The sequence below is a fragment of the Aricia agestis genome, chromosome 20 (assembly GCF_905147365.1).
Source record: "Aricia agestis chromosome 20, ilAriAges1.1, whole genome shotgun sequence".
In the NCBI taxonomy this organism is placed as follows: Eukaryota; Metazoa; Arthropoda; class Insecta; order Lepidoptera; family Lycaenidae; genus Aricia; species Aricia agestis.
The window spans coordinates 2,489,800-2,509,626 of record NC_056425.1 but is presented as its reverse complement, the minus strand read 5'-3'; the positions used below and the strand labels follow the sequence as shown (position 1 = coordinate 2,509,626).

At 36.8% G+C, this 19,827-nt stretch overlaps 2 protein-coding genes across 2 annotated transcripts in view; one reads left to right on the top strand and one right to left on the bottom strand.

Moving 5' to 3' along the window:
- Positions 1 to 9,328, top strand: part of LOC121737325 (synaptic vesicle glycoprotein 2C-like) — a 71,355-nt gene extending 62,027 nt beyond the window's left edge. The window contains exons 8-10 of the mRNA XM_042128965.1: positions 287 to 561; positions 8,371 to 8,498; positions 9,246 to 9,328. Of these exons, the coding sequence (XP_041984899.1) occupies positions 287 to 561; positions 8,371 to 8,498; positions 9,246 to 9,286 (444 nt within the window). The 3' untranslated portion in view covers positions 9,287 to 9,328. The remainder of the gene's footprint in view (positions 1 to 286; positions 562 to 8,370; positions 8,499 to 9,245) is intronic.
- The window catches only part of LOC121737326 (hemicentin-2-like), a 358,492-nt gene that overhangs the window by 260,888 nt on the left and 77,777 nt on the right, over positions 1 to 19,827 (bottom strand). The window lies entirely within an intron of this gene.

Below are 19,827 nucleotides of genomic sequence, written 5' to 3'. Positions count from 1 at the left end.
TAGAAACTAATATTAGTTCCAAGTACTCCCACTACTGCTATCAGCGCCAATATGGCGACTTTCAAACGTCAAACTAACGTCAGATTTAGTTCCCTTCCCCTGCAGCAGGTCAAAGCAGGTGGGTACCATAAGTCCAGCGTACTTGTATAATGGAGGTCAGTGGACTGACACGATAGACCCTACGGCTACATGGCGTCATACAACCCTCATTGCCATAAGATCCTTGTAAGATTGACAACCACTGCCAGCCGCCATTTTTTAAATGATATTTTGTTCTTTTTTTCAGGCCGTAAGCGGCACAGACACATACATCAACAGCGTGGTCCTCGGCTCTATTTGCATCATACCTTTCATCGTCGGTGGGATTCTCGTGAACAAAGTGGGCAAGAAGATGCTGTATACGACCTGTGGGCTGCTCACTGTTGGGATCACTCTGGGCTTGCGCTGGGCAAACACTAGGATCGCCATGGTGGCGTTATTCTCTAGCGATGCGGCTATCTCTCAAACAATGACGAGTCTGAACCAGGCGCTTATTGTGGAGTTGTTCCCTACTACTACTAGGTTAGTTTTAATCGATATGTATCTGCGTTTGTAGATGTTTCTGACTGTGTGAGCCAATCTGAAACCACTGGTATTAATTTTTCACGTTTATAATATTATTTTTCTCGAGGTCTTTTCTATATAGTGCCAGGTCTAATCAACATACAGGGCTTTTGGAGCAGAATCATAGAAATAATTACAGTTAGCTGAACCCATAGAAACAAGTACAAGCTGAACTTAGTTATCCACACTCTGTCAACTCAGCTTTCAAAGAAATATAGTTATTTAAAAATCGGTAATACGTACGTACTTCATACGTGGGAGAGCCATGCTTCGGCACGAATGGGCCGGCTCGACCGGAGAAATACCACGTTCTCACAGAAAACCGGCGTGAAACAGCGCCTGCGCTGTGTTTCGCCGAGTGAGTGAGTTTACCGGAGGCCCAATCCACTACCCTATTCCCTTCCCTACCCTCTCCTATTCCCTTCCCTTCCCTTCCATCCCTACCCTCCTTTATTACCCTATTCCCTCTAAAAGGCCGGCAACGCACCTGCGGCTCTTCTGATGCTGCGAGTGTCCATGGGCGACGGAAGTTGCTTTCCATCAGGTGACCCGTTTGCTCGTTTGCCCCCTTATTTCATTAAAAAAAAATACCCCTCTATTAGTTTTGTTTTTATGACATTATATGGTAGTACAGGTCTACCAGGATCTGATGGCAAAAAGTGAGTAAAGAAATTGACTCTAGCAATACCGGGGTAATTGGAATAAAACATTTTGATCCTTTTCTCCTTACAGCGGCTTATTCTGTGTGTGAAACATGCAAATATAAAAATGTATCCAATAATCAAGGATATTTTTTGAAAATCTACCATAAAAATTTGCCATCAGATCCTGGTAGACCTATATTAGTTTACAGATAAACCAATTTTATACAGTTTTATTCGTTTGAAGTTGATTAACTTGAAAGGAAGTGTCAAAAGCAAACCCTTAAGCCCTTTAAAACAGAAGGCTATAGAGCAAAAATATTTGCTTGTTAACCCTGTTTCAAAGGGCCCTAACTCTTAAGTTAACTTAACTTAACTCTTAAGTAACAGCAAAAGCATTCGCACAGAAAAATCGGAAATACCTAAGTACAGAATTTTAATTTCACTTGACGAGGCTTTGAAGGTACCTCCGAACTGGAACGCGACCTACTGAGCGATATAGCATTACGCTTTAATCATGCAGATAGGCTGATACAGGGTATCTAGGGGTAAAAGTGACTAAGGGCCTGTTTAACAACTTCCTGATAAAGTGCCGGATAGGCTATCCGGCACTTATCAGCAAGTGGTGAAACAGGCCCTAAAAGTTACAAAGATAGAAGAACAAAATCTAAATTGAAGACGTAAGTGGATGGAGTGGGTAACAAATATTTAGATAATGTTCATTTTTTTGCTTAAATGGAGTGTTGGATCGGGAAAATGACTCGAAATAAAAAATGTGGATTTTTTGTATATTATTAGATAAGGAAGCCACTTTTAAAGCAAATAAATAACTAATTGACTGATCGATTGATTGAAGGTTTGTTTAAATTATAAGGAAAAAATTGCCCTTATGTAATAAAATATTAGTAATCCACTTATGTCTTAAATTTTTCATTAAAACGATAAAAAAATGTGGCCCCTCGTTTCAATAAAATATACACCTGGCTGAATAAGAAACGACTTAATTCAAATTAAATATGTAATTTTTTTTTATATAATATATTTTATTACAATTAGGTAATTTAGCTTTTAAAAATACGATCAGTATCACACGTACATTTTTTTATAGAAGTGTTAAAAATAAAAAAATAAACTACTACCATGCTAGATCAAACATAATTTATTTTTTGCTAGAAATATCAAACATAAACAAAAACTTTCGCTTTTATAATATTCAGGGACTGTTTCACCACTTCCTGATAAGTGAAAAATAGGCTATCCACCAATTAACTTCATAGATCAAGTATGGAGAATCTGTCAAAAAAGTTATGAATAGCCTATTCGGAACGTTACCAGAAAGTGGTGAAACAGGCCCTTAGTGTAATGTGTGTAGCTGCATGATTTGAAAAGTATACAGGGTGTTACAAAAGTAGGTGATAATACTTTAAGGTGTGTATGGGTCCTCCGTATAGGGTTCACTGTGAATGTACCAGCGCTGAAACAGTAACTTTTTTACTTTTGTATGTAAATGAAGCTGGAGCGCTTGCTCATACAAATCGAAAAAAATTGCAGCGCTGCTACTTTCAAAGTAAACAAGGGACACATACAAACCCTAAAATATTATCACTTAGTTTTGTTACATCCTGTTTACTTATATTATGTGATTAGTATGATTAGAAAAATATCATAACTGATGAACAAATACATTAGCGTTTGTAATCGATGGTATAAATAATAAAAACCTTCCTTTGACCTACTTCAGTAAGTATTTGCTTAAATATTATTACTGATATAATCGATTGAAGATATGAACCAAGAGGGTAACTAATATTTTACAACATCAATTACTTGTTTTTTCCCTTATAATTTGAATTCTTGTAACTTACCTACTTGCTAATATTACATCTAGCTATATATTGAATATAAATTTTTTATTTCAAATCATTTTCATGATTGATCATGAAAATGAATTGGAATTTATGTGTAGAAATAATATTAGCTAGATGATGAATTAGGTAAGTTACTAAGGGTGGGTTGCACCAACTTACTTTAACTAATATAACTGTAATTATAACTTTAACTACAATGCAAAATGTCAAATATATAGATAACTTTGAGCTCGACAAGGCTATAAACGAACGTGGCGAAAAAAGTGAAATAACGCTGTCATCATACAAAAACGCCATTTTTGACAGTTCTCCTTTATCAGCAGCGCCCCCGCCCGCGTTCATTTAAAGCCTTGTTGGACCAGCTGTCATCTGTCAAATTCTGTGGTCAAAGTTAAGGTTAAAGTTAGCTTTAACTATAATCATAACTTTGACTATAACTGTAACTATAACCACGCCTCTGGTGCAACCCAACCTAAGTTGATTATATTATAAGGTTAGAAATAATTAATTGTTCGTATGTTATAAAACGTTACTTATCTGCTTCCTCCACTCACTTCTTTAATTGTGTACTTCAAAAATGTACAGTTTTATAGGTCACAGGTTTATACTACAATAAAGTTACATTTGCCGTAAAAACTTTTCATGGAAATTTTCCGTTTCTCCTAATTTTTTTTTTTATGAAATAAGGGGGCAAACGAGCAAACGGGTCACCTGATGGAAAGCAACTTCCGTTGCCCATGGACACTCGCAGCATCAGAAGAGCTGCAGGTGCGTTGCCGGCCTTTTAAGGGGTAATAGGGGAGGGTACGGAAGGGAATAGGGGAGGGTACGGAAGGAAATAGGGGAGGGTAGGGAAAGGAAAAGGGTAGGGGATTGGGCCTCCGGTAAACTCACTCACTCGGCGAAACACAGCGGAGCGCTGTTTCACGCCGGTTTTCTGTGAGGACGTGGTATTTCTCCGGTCGAGCCGGCCCATTCGTGCCGAAGCATGACTCTCCCACGTCCAAAAACGTCCCCTAATATTTAAAGTATGGTAACTCGTCGCTTAGTTATCGCAAAATTCTCCATACAATGCTTTATTTATCAATATCGTACGCGTGATTCGCGTTTTTACTCGTACAAAGTTGCACGATAAATATTCATGCTGGAATGAAATCGACGAGAAATTTCGATGAAACGTTACACCGATGTCTGCAAAGCTAGATGGGTCTACCTCTACATAGCCAATAGCTCCGTAAGCGCAATATTCTAGAACACTGTTTTAGGGTTCCGTACCAAAGAGTAAAAGTTACTTTTCTAGTTTTTTTTGTTAGGTTACTGAGGTTTCGATGTCCGTCCGTCAGTCCGTTGTTCAGAGTAAAAGGAGTAATTCTCTTATGTGCAAAATGTTAAGTTACCCGGTTCATGTACTCATGTGTTCAATTCCCTGCGTAATTTTTTTTAATGAAATATGGGGGCAAACAAGCAAACGGGTCACCTGATGGAAAGCAACTTCCGTCGCCCATGGACACTCGCAGCATCAGAAGAGCTGCAGGTGCGTTGCCGGCCTTTTAAGAGGGAATGGGGTAATAGGGGAGGGTAGGGATAGGAAGAGAAGGGAATAGGGGAGGGTAGGGAAGGGAATAGGGAAGGGGATTGGGCCTCCGGTAAACTCACTCACTCGGCGAAACACAGCGCAAGCGCTGTTTCACGCCGGTTTTCTGTGAGAACGTGGTATTTCTCCGGTCGAGCCGGCCCACTGGTGCCGAAGCATGGCTCTCCCACGTATATTACTGTAAATACGTATATTTATAATAAACGTATTTACATAATATACGTGGTTGGATCAATACAGAGGGATGTGTCCAACCATCATCCATTCATTTACCATCCAGCAATAGGATATCAGTGGCAAAATCTTTTTCCCCGTCGTATTGCCCGTAACAGACATTTTTATTTGCGAATGTTCAGGCACTCTGATAATAACCATATATTTGAGAACTCCTATTCACATTCGTGGGTTCGTTTCTTGTTTAAATAAAACAGAATTGTTAATTTTCAGTCTTGGGTTACGATACTTGGTTTACGCAGGCCTGAATTTGCGAGTTTGAGTTTGACATACAAATCAGTGAAAAATGTTAATCAAAACGTGATACAGTACTATATAGATACAGTTTACAGCAACTGTCAAAATTGACTCTTAGTAATAATATGTACTATCAGAGAAGTTGATTTGTAGGCGGATGGCGGACCTAAATAATTTGGTCGCGTATAGTCAAAGAGGCATATTACACGCATCAATATTATCACGATTTCGTGATAATATTGATTTACACAGGCTACTGCCTAATTCAGACACCAGCTCCTCACTTTCTAATGTAATGCAGCATAATAATTTGTTAATTAGCCGTTAAGTTAGATTGTTGAGAGAAAATAAAGATCTATTATTATTGATGGTGTAATAGGACGAATCGGAGTATCACAGTACACCACGTTCTCACAGAAAACCGGCGTGAAACAGCGCTTGCGCTGTGTTTCGCCGAGTGAGTGAGTTTACCGGAGGCCCAATCCCCTAACCCCTTCCCTTCCCTTCCCTACCCTCCCCTATTACCCTATTCCCTCTTAAAAGGCCGGCAACGCACTTGCAGCTCTTCTGATGCTGCGAGTGTCCATGGGCGACGGAAGTTGCTTTCCATCAGGTGACCCGTTTGCTCGTTTGCCCCCTTATTTCATAAAAAAAAAAACTTGTGAATCGCGTGATACTAGGATCATGATAATATTGATGCGTGTAATATCTGCCATACTCATCCAACCGATCACAGCTATAGTTTGTGCGTTCTAAGATTATATGGGTAACAGTTTACATGTTCCTTGCTACGGGTTTTTTTTACAAGAAAACAAAAAAAAATCAAAATGTAATAAATTATATTCCATCTACAAAAACAAATGTTTCCAATAATAATTGTAAATGAATAAAAATGAATAAAAATTATTAATAAAAATTATAAATATAAACTGTGAAATAAGAGTATATTATTGTTACGAAAACATTTGAAAAATGTTATATGCATGAAACGGAACTTATGTCAATAGAGATTGACTCTGTTAAATCGAAATCAAATCGATAAAAAAGGGCGGCCATCTTAAATCGCCGGCACCACTGAAATGTACTGACATAAGAAGTACGAAATCGATAATTTCGATTGCAATTCCTTTACGAAGTGATTCGATATTTTTAAACTATCGATTAATTTTTGTTTGGTAACCTCTCTACTATTGTCAATTATAATGTGTCACGTATATCATCATAAAACGCACAAACTATAGCATTGAGTTGACATAAGCAGACCAAATGACGTAGGTCGGTCAACTGCCTAGGAATCAATTGCCCCGATGGTATGTTTTATGTCAGTCTATAAATTGACTATAGAAGTTACGATAGTATGCACAGAGTAATAAACCTGCTAGCACCTACGTGTTTATTCGCGCTAATTTTATTACGCAATTAATCACGATAGGATCGCTTTGTTCACCGTAAACTATAAATTGTAATTATCATGTAATACCTTCATTAATTACATAGGTAACACTTGCTGTAGATCAAATTTACATGGTAATGTAATGGACTCCTCGCTAATATAATGATGTCTGTGTGATACAGACATTATAGTTAAGTATACTATGTTTATTGTTTAGTCTATCAAACTATAGTAAGCTAATAACTAAGTGATAATATAGGCAGACACAGTTTATTATTATGTACTATTAAAGAAGTCGATTCCTATGTAAATCGGGACCTAAGTAGTTTGGTTGCGTTACGTCAAACCCAGCTGACAGATCACAATTAACATTGAAATGACATATTCGACCAAATAACGTTGGTCTGTCAATTGCATAGGAATCAACTTCCTCGATGGTACATTAAGTCTCAATTTCACCAATGTCTGTAAGGCTGGTATAAATAATCAGTACTTAAGATGCGACCCGGTCTCAAGACGCGGTTCGGCTCTGCAATTGGTCCAAATTTTGACAGCCAACCAATCACAGAGCCTGAACCATGTCTTGACACCGAGATGCATCTTGAGTACTGACTATTTATACCAGCCTTAGTGTTGTGGCGGTACCCACAATTCGCCTAACATTCCTGCATCGCGCTATCGAAGTTTCGGAGAACGGCAAGATATATACAACGTCTGAAATGACGTCAGTGGGCTTCGGCCCACAACGTTAAAGTGTCAACCGCTTGTTCAAATAATATAATGTCTTCTCTTTCATTCATATGCAAAACGAAAGAGGTGAGAAAGAGGAAACGACTGTTATAGTTAGTGCTGGAATTAGTATTCCAGCATAAACTTTAACAGTCGTTACTTAAATTGAGTCCTAGGCCCGTATAAATAGTCAGTACTTAAGATGCATCTCGGTTTCAAGATACGGTTCAGGCTCTATGATTGGTTGGCTGTCAAAATTTGGACCAATCACAGAGCCGAACCGCGTCTTGAGACCGGGTCGCATCTTAAGTACTGACTATTTATCCGTATAAATAGTCAGTACTTAAGATGCGACCCGGTCTCAAGACCTAAATATATTAACTTTCAAATTATGCCAGACTTTTCCCAACTTACCATAATATGCTTTTTTTGTCTGCTTGTATCTTGGGGGTAAAAATAGGGTTATAACGATTTTTGTCACCCCTCCCGGTCACATATAAGATTATGGGCCTGTTTCACCACTTCCTGATAAAGTTCCGGATAGGCTATCTACAACTTTTTTGACAGATTCTATATACTCTATATTCTGTAGAGTTCAGTGGTGGATAGCTTTTCCGGTATTTATCATGAAGTGGTGAAACAGGCCGTTATTGAGATTTTATTGGAAATCCTCTAAATACTTCATTCCTCTATTCTATATTCCAATACCTCGCGTATGAACGCCTCCTGATATAAGTAAAGTCAATATTGATGATCACAAATAAAGCAATTTTTCGTGCACTTTTTTCACTATTATATAGCGAAATACACGACCGGTTTCGAAATAATTCATCGTCAGGTTTACTTAGTATAGGTAACTAGCCTAAACTTAGACACTAAGTACACTTGACGATGAACTATTTCAAAACCGGTCGTGTATTTCGTTAAAATTTATAGTCATTTCTTATCATAGTGGAAAAGTTGCACGAAAATTGTGTTTTATTTGTGTTCAACATGAATTTCCACCAAGAATCTCCTTATTGTCTAAATGAAAATACAATCAATCACAAATATTGATGATATTAATTCCAGGTCCTTAGCCATCGGCATGATAATGACCTGGGGCAGGATCGGCAGTCTGGTGGGGAACGTGCTATTCCCTATACTTCTAGACCTGGGTTGCGTGGTGCCCATCTACACTTTAGCCGCTACGATGATTTGTAAGTATAGAGTTTTATAATTAAGGGTGGGTTTGTAAGTAGAAATTTTTGTAAGTAGGGGTAGATTTGTAATTAGAGTGTTTTTTAAGTAGGCAGCTTTTTTATGAAATAAGGGGGCAAACGAGCAAACAGGTCGCCTGATGGAAAGCAACTTCCGTCGCCCATGGACACTCGCAGCATCAGAAGAGCTGCAGGTGCGTTGCCGGCCTTTTAAGAGGGAATAGGGTAATAGGGGAGGGTAGGGATGGGAAGGGAATTGGGGAGGGTAGGGAAGGGAATAGGGTAGGGGATTGGGCCTCCGGTAAAGTCACTCACTCGGCGAAACACAGCGCTAGCGCTGTTTCACGCCGGTTTTCTGTGAGAACATGGTATTTCTCCGGTCGAGCCGACCCATTCGTGCCGAAGCGTGGCTCTCTCACGTATAAAAATTCCTGTTTTTATTGATAGGTTACAAATATTCAGTATACTTAAATAATTTAGCATAGGATAAACTGTAATTAAGCTAATACAGGGTGCAACAAAAATAAGTGATAATACTTTAGGGTGTGTACGTGTTCCTTGTAGAGAGTTCACTGTGAAAGTAGCAGCACTGTAAGACCAAAACTTGCCCATACAAAAGTGAAAAAAAAATTTCGTCTTTCAGAGCTGCCACTTTCACGGTGAACTCTCTACAAGGAACATGTACACACCCTAAAGTATTATCACTTATTTTTGTTACATCCTGTATACGCAAATTTATTTTTGCAGGTATTACATCATTTTCATTGGTGCTGCCTGTGAAGAAGTGATAATAATTATGTAATTTATTAAATAAGTATATTTTTCACAAATTTTTAATTTGGAATTTCCACAGAATATTCAAATAATTTAAAAAGAGTTTAACCTTTACCTACCTACCTTTTTATATACGGTATACCTTTTTATACGTGTATACCTTCTACCTTTTATAACCCAGGCTGCCTTTAGATACCTAAAAATCTCCAAATCTGTTGTACCAAACCGCACTCACCCGAATTAGTCTAAGAGCTTGGGGACGCGCGAGGCTTACGAATGTAAAAAACTGGCCAAGTCCGAGTCGGGTTTTGAGGGTTCCGTAGAGTTAGTAATATAAAATTGAGTTTCCGCTCTTAAATACTGTTTTTGTGACTTAATTAAAAATGTGCAGTTGTTGGATTTTTTGGATTGATTGATGATTGATGATGGTTGATGATTTGATGATTGATTGGATTTCATCGCGCAGGGAAACTCGCAACATTACAAGAGGTGCAGCAGGTGCATTGCCGGCTTTTGTATATAATGACGCCACGACTTCACCTCTATTTAAATAAATCGTTACTTACAATTTATTGTGATCTCGCGGTGTAGCGATCAACCCGCTCGTTCACGCAGATGCATAATATATAAATCCAACCTTCATTTTAACTCGATATCATTCCCTAAAGAAGCCCGGAAAAGGAGGAGGTGACAAAGAGTAAAAGGGTTCTTGAGGAACCCTAAAAACAAAATACCAAAAATATGAAGGACCAAATTGGTTGAGTAGTACTTAATGTTATCGGCGGAGTTATCGTGAAATCATTGAGTGGCCAACTTGTATAGATCCAACTAAATTCAATCAGATTGTATACTCAGTGTTTCAGGTACTTTTTAGGCTCAATTTATACCGGCGCGGAATGGAAGTGATTTTTTGCAACGAAACTGAACAAAGCACAATTAACTTTATGGCATCAGTGTAAGATACAAATTGAATACGAGCCAAAAATTGGACGCGCGTCTTCCGAGAATTCTCCGGCGCCAATTCGCTCGCACGAGGTAAAATTGACGCTTCCATTCCGTTCCATTCCGAGGCGGTGTAAATCGACCCCTACCCGATGAAAAAAAATTAGTTATGATTTTTGAACACGTACCAAGATTTGCTCAGTTCGCTGTATTTGTCTGTCAAATGATTTTTCCAATATATCAAACAAAGACAAGACCTTGTACGACGTACGTGTTATGTAATAATAATAGTTATAAGCATAGGTATAGGTATATTTTGTATGGTTCAGTACTGGCTTTTGACTTTTGATCTATGCTTGATCAAAAGCTCACACATTCATAATCAGAATTATCACAAAAATATACTCAGAGTTTGTTGATCACTGAAGTTATTATTTAATGAAGATTTGACAGACTTAAAGCATTACTATAAAAATAAAGTTTAATTATAAATATGTCAGTAAATCCCTTTGAAAGCAACCTAGTCTTTAAGAAAAATAACTTAAGGGCAACTAACTTCTATTCCATTAAGTACAAATTCACTTATCCCTTAATAATTTGCCCACATAGTACTTAACTAATTTAGTAAGACCCTTAAGCGACATTAGGTTATGGGCCAAGTTTATCTGCCCAGACGTTAAGAGCCACGATATTATATTCACATTGATGTACCATACTTTGGACATTGCATCTGCTGGATGCAATTGTGAAGTCTAAGTTAACTTAGTGTTAAAGTGTTACAAATAAAACATTGCAAATTGACTTTATTATGCTGTGCTACTACTTTAAAGATATTAGAAAAAATGTTTAAGTAAATGAATAAATTGATTGTAATAAAAAAAAATTGAATAATTTAATTACTAATAATAAGAGTGTGTTTTCCAAAAAATATAGTACATATTATATCATGCAATATCAATCAACTTTGGTCCATTGTTCGATCCTTTCTGTTTCCTATCATGCATCTAAATGCCATCTAAATATTGCAAATGTATTGAAATATGTTTTTGACGGAGTAACTTTTCCTTAGTTTTTATTTATGCAGAAGGAAGTGGAAGGTAGTGGACAGTGGACGAGCAATTTTCCTAGCGACGTCCATAATATTGGTACATCTATGGTCCAGACGGTAAGAGTCACCTAATATAATATTCATGAAATAATTCATAAGATCCTTTCTATGGAGCATTTTGCAGAGATATAAACTTTATTATAATACACCAGACACAATTTATATTTCGTTTATTCTCATAGCAGGGTAGTAACATACCAATGCATAATGTTATGACTAAAGTGTCTATTGTCTACGCATTTTAAACTATACTTATTTATAATATAAACTTATATTAATAACTTGATGACGACCGTAACGCCTATGCGCCAAAAATTACATTTTGCGGGATAAAAGTATTCTTAGATACCCTTTTCCATCACTCAAAGTAAGTACCTATTTCCAAACGAAATTTCAGCAAAATCAGTTCAGCGATTTGGGCGTGAGGAGGTAACGGATAGACTGACACACTTTCGCATGTATATTTAGCAGTTTTTGAAGTAAGAGACAGAAAGACAAACTTTCATACTTATAAGTATGGATTTTATTCATTAATAATTTACAAATATACGTTATTTTCTTCGGATCTGGAGCTAAAAATATATACATATATTTAGCGGTTTTTGAAGTAACGGACAGAAAGACAGGCGTTCATACTTATAAGTATGGATTTTATTCATTAATAATTTACAAATATACTTACGTTATTTTATTCGGATATAGAGCTAAAATAAATATAAGCAATACTCTGTTAATATTTGATTATTATTTATAAACGTACACAAACATCAAAGCTGGAGAACACTTGGGAATTCTTAGAGGAATATTTCATTATTTACGTAGAATTCTTGTCCCCTATCCTTGGGGATATCGGGGATAAATGTAATACTTCTGGGGCACGTCACTATTTTTTAGTTGCGGAATTTGGTTCGCAAATCCTGACAGACTCCTCGTGAGACGAAAATTTCCTCTGACTGTAATATTCAAAGTGACATTATTGTTATTTAGCTTACAATTCCGGATTTATTTTGTGCTATATGCTGCTTTTAAGCCGCTTATACCGCCGTAGCAGTACATTTTTGATTTTGATGTGATAAAACTATTCTACTATACTTGATCATTACTATCCAATTAGTCATACTATATTTGATCTTGCCTATCCAATTAGTCATGATCAAACGAACAGAAGATTTATATTCATAAAGATTATAATAGATGCCATAATAGATGAGAATGCTTGACACGTTTTCAGCGGGTTGGAGATATCGGCTGAGGTAACGTGACTCCCCAAGCACAGGATCCACCTACTAAAACCCTTTATCGCTTTTCTGTACGATGTTGTTTTTGCGATACAACGCCGCAACGCAGTGTTGTGGCCTGACCCTTAGGCCTTTTTTTCACGGGAAAATGAATTTCGCATCCCCGGCGGATTGGGGATATCGGTCAGGGTATGTGGGACTTCCCTGGCGTCGGTCTACACCACAAAACCATGGTGCTGTTCGCTTAAGGCAGAGTTGCGGGTATGATAGAACATAGTCAGCCTACCAGAGACAAGAATAGGTCAATACATCTGGGGCTAACTATGTGCGGGTTTTTCGACGATGTTCTCCTTCGCCGTACGAGCGTCCGTATTGTGTACTTGAGATCCGAAAATATCTTATTGGCCTCCACCCGGGATCGAACCTCCATCAACTGCGAGTGCGAACCAATGGTCTACCCACTAGGCCATGGACGCTCCGTAGGCCCAGTGGTTTTATTTTTAGGATATAATCAAACAAATTGAATACTCCAATGATTAATTATGCACGGCGAAGCTCGCGAAGTTACTTCGTGAATTGTGGGAGCTCTCAAAACCAAACCAAATTAAAACCAAACAAAGTTTGAGGCTTATGTCTGTTGCCGCATAAACCGTTTTAATTACTGTTTCAAATTAATACATTGATATCCATTCGAATATTATCAATTCGAATATATCATACGTGGGAGTGCCATGCTTCGGCACGAATGGGCTGGCTCGACCGGAGAAATACCACGTTCTCACCGAAAACCGGCGGGAAACGGCGCTTGCGCTATATTTCGCCGAGTGAGTGAGTTTACCGGAGGCCAAATCCCCTACGCTATTCCCTTCCCTACCCTCCCCTATTCCCTTCCCTTCCCATCCCTACCCCCCCCCCTTTTACCCTATTCCCTCTTAAAAGGCCGGCAACGCACCTGCAGCTCTTCTGATGAAAATTGATTGATTTAGTGGAAATTTGGTATGGAGATACTTTGAGTCATGTCTGTGACATACTACTTCTTATCCGAGAAAAATGTACGGTTCCCGCGTGATGAATAAATTTCTGGGCCCACAGATGCGGGGATCAACTATTCTATATGAAATGCAAAGGGTAGATATCTGTCTCTCTGTCTTTATATCTGTATTTTTTACGCCATAAAAAAAATTACCGAAGCATATTTTACTTAAGAAGCTGCAAATTTTTTAAGTTAATATGAAACTTTCTAACCTACCAGAACCTTACAGTATACTAACTTGAACTAATTTAATTTCAACTAGGTACGCCAGGTGCAAGTTTCACCGCGGAGCTGTTTCGGGGGAGCGTTTTAACTAATTGTTAAATTATCTAGTTAAATATTTAACTGTTATAATGAAGTCAAAAGTTATGGACTTTTGTACATTTCATTTTGTGCGCAAGCGAGACACTTGCCGCACTCAAAGTGGGATATAACTTAAATGTTCAACTTCAAAATTTTGACATAAGCCCCAAACATTATCTGTCAAACTCCTCATTAAATTGAAGCTTAATCATAATTAAATGTCTCTGAGTACGGCGGTTAGACCTGTTTTGACTCTTTGATTCCTTAGCATCAAATAAAAATAAGATTTGATTAATGTAATAATGTACTGATATGATATCTACGCTCTACGCAGTACTACATCTACGCATATAGATCTACGTATTTTGGTCAGTTTTTGGTAAAGCTCTGTTGACTTGACTTATCTCAATCATATTATAACGTTGATCCACCATCTTTTAAAATGCCTTAGCAAAAACACACACAACTTAAATATCATTGTGCTTGCATGGGCAATTAATCGTCGCAATCGTAGAACAAAGACGGATCTGCAATTTAGCAATTTTACAGGAGAGCCCTTAAAGATTTTGTGTTGTATTTTGTTTCATATTTTTAGAACTAGTAATTAAGTTGACGTGAAATTTGGGCATGTGGTTTGGTTTTATGAATTTTATAATGTGATTCATAGTACAAATACCTAATTTGTGTAGTTTTTTTTAAAAGTCACATCAGTCGTTATTTCCTGGAGTATAATGTGACGTATGTTATAAACCGACGTTATTGTATGGAGTTTTATTTTTAGATTCTTGACGGTTGAAACTTTCCGTCAATATTCTAGGGATATGTCTTTAACTTTATGGTCGGTTTTGAAAACTATAGGTCTAGGAAATGGAATAAAACATTCATTACTTTCACAACAGTTTTTTTTTACGCCAGTTTTCTGTGAGCCCGTGATATTTCTCCGGTCAAGCCGGCCCATTCGTGCAAAACCATGGCTCTCCCACGTGCTAATAGTAGATACAGAAGGGCAGAAATAATCATCAGTTTCATGTTGGCAACAAAACGGGTCATCACATTTTGCATGTCATTTTACTGGTGTTGCAGTTGGAGTTTTGGGTACTAACACTTGAGAATAATCTTGAATATTTTCAGTTAATAGAGATGATAAAGTACTAAAAATGGGAGTCAAGTTGTTGAGAATCTAACGTTGTTGAGAACTTGTGAGGTTTCTGATTGAGCAAATTCGTTTTCCCCAATAGGCGTCATTTCACCTGCAGGCATAAAACGATCGTCATTTTATTCAGGAATAGAAATGGAGGCAATTAATTTATCTTGATGATATTATTTACCTTTATGAGATGGTTCTTGAACACGTCTTCTGATAAGGCATAATTCCATACATCTTGCATTTGCTAAGTTGACAATATTTCAGCTGCTCCTTGTGGTCATTACCACAAGGATCTGCTGCAATATTGTAGTCTAAAATATGTATGTATTAGATTATTAATATTGTTGTTGTACGTATTTTTTAGCGGAGCAGACATCTATAACACCATTGCATTACAGGAGTCTGCTCCGCTAAAAAATATATGTAAGTGCTAGGTGCCTACGAGTACCTAGAACTTATTTTTTTTTCTTCAAGCAGCATAAATTATTTTGCTAATTTGTTATATTGTGTACTCTTAGAATATGTCATGCTATACAAGACAAGCATAAGTGACATTGGAATTGCAGAGTGATATAAGGCAGTGCGGTTCTTAAGATGAAACTTATCAAAGTTGTACGTTTTGAAAATAATTTCAAAAAGCATAAATATTAGAAATTTTAAACATTAATGAAAAAAGGCATTAAAATAAGCGTTATGCTAACGGTTAAATCAAATTACAATTTAAAATTTCATTAAATCTTTATTATTTTTTATCAAAAAACGACCTATGATAAATTGTGTGCCACGAATAACGTCGGATATACAAATCCAACCAGCATCTATCTATAGAAAAATGACGGTTCATACGGTACGCCCTTAAATGATCCATAGAATAATGACGATTGGTTAATTCCGTCAATAAAAAAGTACCTACAGAAATAATAAAGAAGAGTTTTGACTCTTATATAGTTACTTTTATAAAGCTTAATCAGTGTAAATACTAAAATCATATACCAAAAAAGTAAGTCCTTAGAACAACGACGGATTTATTAAATCCGTCGTTGTACGGTGGATAAGAAAATTAAGTCTTCTGTTCGGTCGAATTCGGTCGCGTAACAATCAATTTTCTACCGTTCTTCTATTTAATGTAGCGAAAGTGTTTAATTTATAAGTAAACAGCATCTCAAGTCTTTACAAAGCAACAAAATATTATGATATTCACTTACCCATAATATTATCACCATTTTGCACAAACGCTAACATCCGTTTTAACCTTGAATGCATAATATTTTGAACTTATTCGATTTACATATGCCTAATACGTATTATAATCAGATGAGTCTTTATTCTACGATCATGACGATTTCAACTCTACTTCCAAATATTACTATCTATTAAGCAGAACGCACCGAAAAACTCAATAAATTGCTTAAAGTCCATTTGTACGTAAATAACAATATGATTTTAAACAAAACGTAATGAAAAAAATTAGATATTTTATATAATTGAGAAATTCCGAATCTAATGGAATGAATAATATTTTGGACATTTCCGACAAAATTAATATCAAGGGAAATTGTATTTGATATTGTTTTACCTCCAAAATGACCGTTATGACAACGGCATAAGAATCATTATCAGGTAAAATTACCGGAGCTGACACAAAGCTCATATTATATTGAGATTTCGCGCTTAGCTATTAATCCTTATTATGCTGGTCTCATTTTGACGCTTCGGTCACAATTTATCTTTGGTTCGGTGTCAAAATTATGAAATTTTGCCTAGGTTCCGAAATAAAACCCAGTATGCTGAAAAGTACACTCATGACGTGTAACCGACGCTATATTGTTTAGAACCAAGTAAAGGCATAAGTTGGAAGCCGGCTACATGAAGTTGCAGCAGGCGACGTGTCGTCGCGACGCTACTGGTTTCTATGTATTTCTATGAAATACCCTCCACAGCTAGCGACACTTTTCATAGAAATACATAAAAACCAGTTGTGTCGCGACATCACGTCGTTGTCTACCGCCGCTTCATGTCGCCCGCTGCCAACCGGCACCTTAACTCTTTCAGCACTGCTACTTTCTCAGTAAACTTTATTGTATATAGGGTGTAACAAAAGAAAAAAAAATCTCTTTCAGCGCTACTACTTTAACAGTGAACTCTATATATAAGAGACGCATACACCCCCGAAAGTATTATCACTTGGTAGTTGGTTTAGTTAAGAAACACATACCGAACCCACGGTAGGTAAACTAGTTGAACGTTCTGAAAGTATTTCAGTCAAAATTCAGGAAAAAAAAAACTTTTTATACTCGTCCTAAAGTTTTAATATAATTTTGTTTCGTTTCACCCAGTATAACAGCTAACAATTATAATATTATGACTATTAATCTCGATATTGCAGTCCAACACAGCTGTTGGAGTGAACGCACGACTGGCTGAATACGAAGCTACGATTGCCAAATGCTACGAAGACCGAAGCGTAGTGAAGTCAGGTATGTAAATTGTATTAAACCTGACTTCACTCTGCTTTGGTCCCCTGCAGCTGTATACAATGATTTCAAAATTATTAAGGGTAGGCTAAGACGTATATTTAATAAGAAGGCTTTATACAAGAAATAGAGAGGCCACATTGCACTTTTCTATTTTTGGATGATTCAGAAGTAATACAAGATCAACATTTACCAAAAAAGGTTTTTTTGTCAATAAATATCTAAATATTTATGTTGGTAACCATATTAATAAAAAATACATATGGCACTCGGAGACTGCCGCGGTAAACCTTTTTTAACTTAAATATGCAATTATATTTCGCATACGTCTAGTCGCACGCACACAGACACCGTGCCAAAGTGTGGCAGTACCGCACTAAAATAAACACAATAACTTAAAAAAAATATTTTTCTAAAATTACACCCCTCAGGGGGTAAAAAAATCAAAATACTCTGCCTCTCAGTCCTTCACACTAGCGAATACAGATAAAGCTAGTGCCTAGTTCTATACGTCTTTGACTTTATGTAGATATTATTTTGTTTGTAAGTCACGTCAAAGTGATGTTATCATGGACGGAACAAAATTCGCACGTGCGTGAATTTCACATGAGAATCAACGAGACTCTACATTCTACGCAGAATGTTGATTCTCGTTTTACAGATTTTTTATGTTTGACACATCCTACATCAATATATAAATAGCAAAATAGTGGTAAATGTTGCATTGCCTGCTGTTCAGCCTGCGTTTGCAATGTAAGCGAAAAAAAAATTATTATTTACGACATCACATTAGAGACCCCAAAATAACAGTATTTCTCCACTAATAAATGAATGTTATTATACTTATAAACCTTCCTCTTTAATCACTCTATCTATTAAAGTAAACCTCATCAAAATCCGTTGCGTAGTTTTAAAGATTAAAGGGAACAAAGGGACATAGGGACATAGGGGAAAAATGCGAATTGTGAAAAAATGTATTATACTATGTAGTGATCTATGAATGTAGAATCGTTTTTTTAACCCCAGACTGAAATAGAGGGGTGTTTTAATTTTGATAAGTCTGTCTGTCTAAATAGCCGATTTTGTTTGTAATTGAGCATGTGAATCGTTATCCTGTAAGAAATGAAAGGATCTCCACGTGCGTGAAACTCAGCTGATGATCCCCATTCTGAACCCTCATGAATGTATTTTGAATCGTAAATTAAATGTTATTTTAACATTTAGAACATATTTGTCGAAAAATATGTATTTAACGTTATTTATTTGTAGTACACAGATTATTAATTCGAAGGTGTGTCTGTCTTTATGTCTGTAACTTTTTTTCACGATTTAATTGCAAAACTAACTTTGGCGTACCTACGCTTAATTTGTGTATGAAGATACTTAGAATCCTAAAAAATACGGTAAAATGCAGTAACGATTTTAAACAGTTTATTTGTAACAATTTTAAGTTTCTTTGAAATATAATACACTAAAAATAATAATACAAAATCTATTTAACTGAGGTTAAAGCTAGTAGAACGTAAAATTCCAACGATTTTCTCAAAACTCCCGCTCCCATTTCATTTCTAAATTTGATTACCGCTTGGTCTTTCTAAACAATGCATAAATTCGGCACTAAAGCCCAGCTGAACGATATAATGTGCAAAAACCGCAAAATTGTTGGCAAGCAGCCAGGTACAGTCCTTAGCGCGATACCACTGCAGGCCTTGCTTACGGTTTCGTACCTCGCAACTCACCAACTTGAATGGCATTAAGTTTCTTTGTGAATTTTATGCTAAGTACTGACATACGGTTTTGCTCGATAGTTTTACTCCAAATCGAGAAATAACCACCGTGTGGACAGCCAAATCTGACAGCTCGAAGGCTCGCTTCGAGCCGGCTCGATGGAATTAAATATGTCAAAATATATTATGTCATTTCCTTCGACTTGGAGTGAAACTATCGAGCAAAACCATATGTGAGTACTTAGCATTAAAGTAATTTACTCGGCTTTAGGTGCGACTGGCCATATTCTTTACTTTGACAGTCAAATAGGTGACGCCGCTTGAAGATAAAAAACCGTGTTGGATACGTTTTGGATTGCTTGTTTTCCGGAGGCCGGGCCGGCCTTTCATAGAAAACAAGCAATGGAACAGCAAAAAATGGAATGGGCGTAAGCGACAAATGGTTTTTGTCGCGTAATTTAAAAACCATAAATACATTTCCTATAAGCTACGGGCAAATTAAAGTGTATGCTTGACCAATCTATGTGCAAATAATTTTGGAAGCTTAAATCACTCTCCTCTGTTGGCAAAATAGGATTCCCAT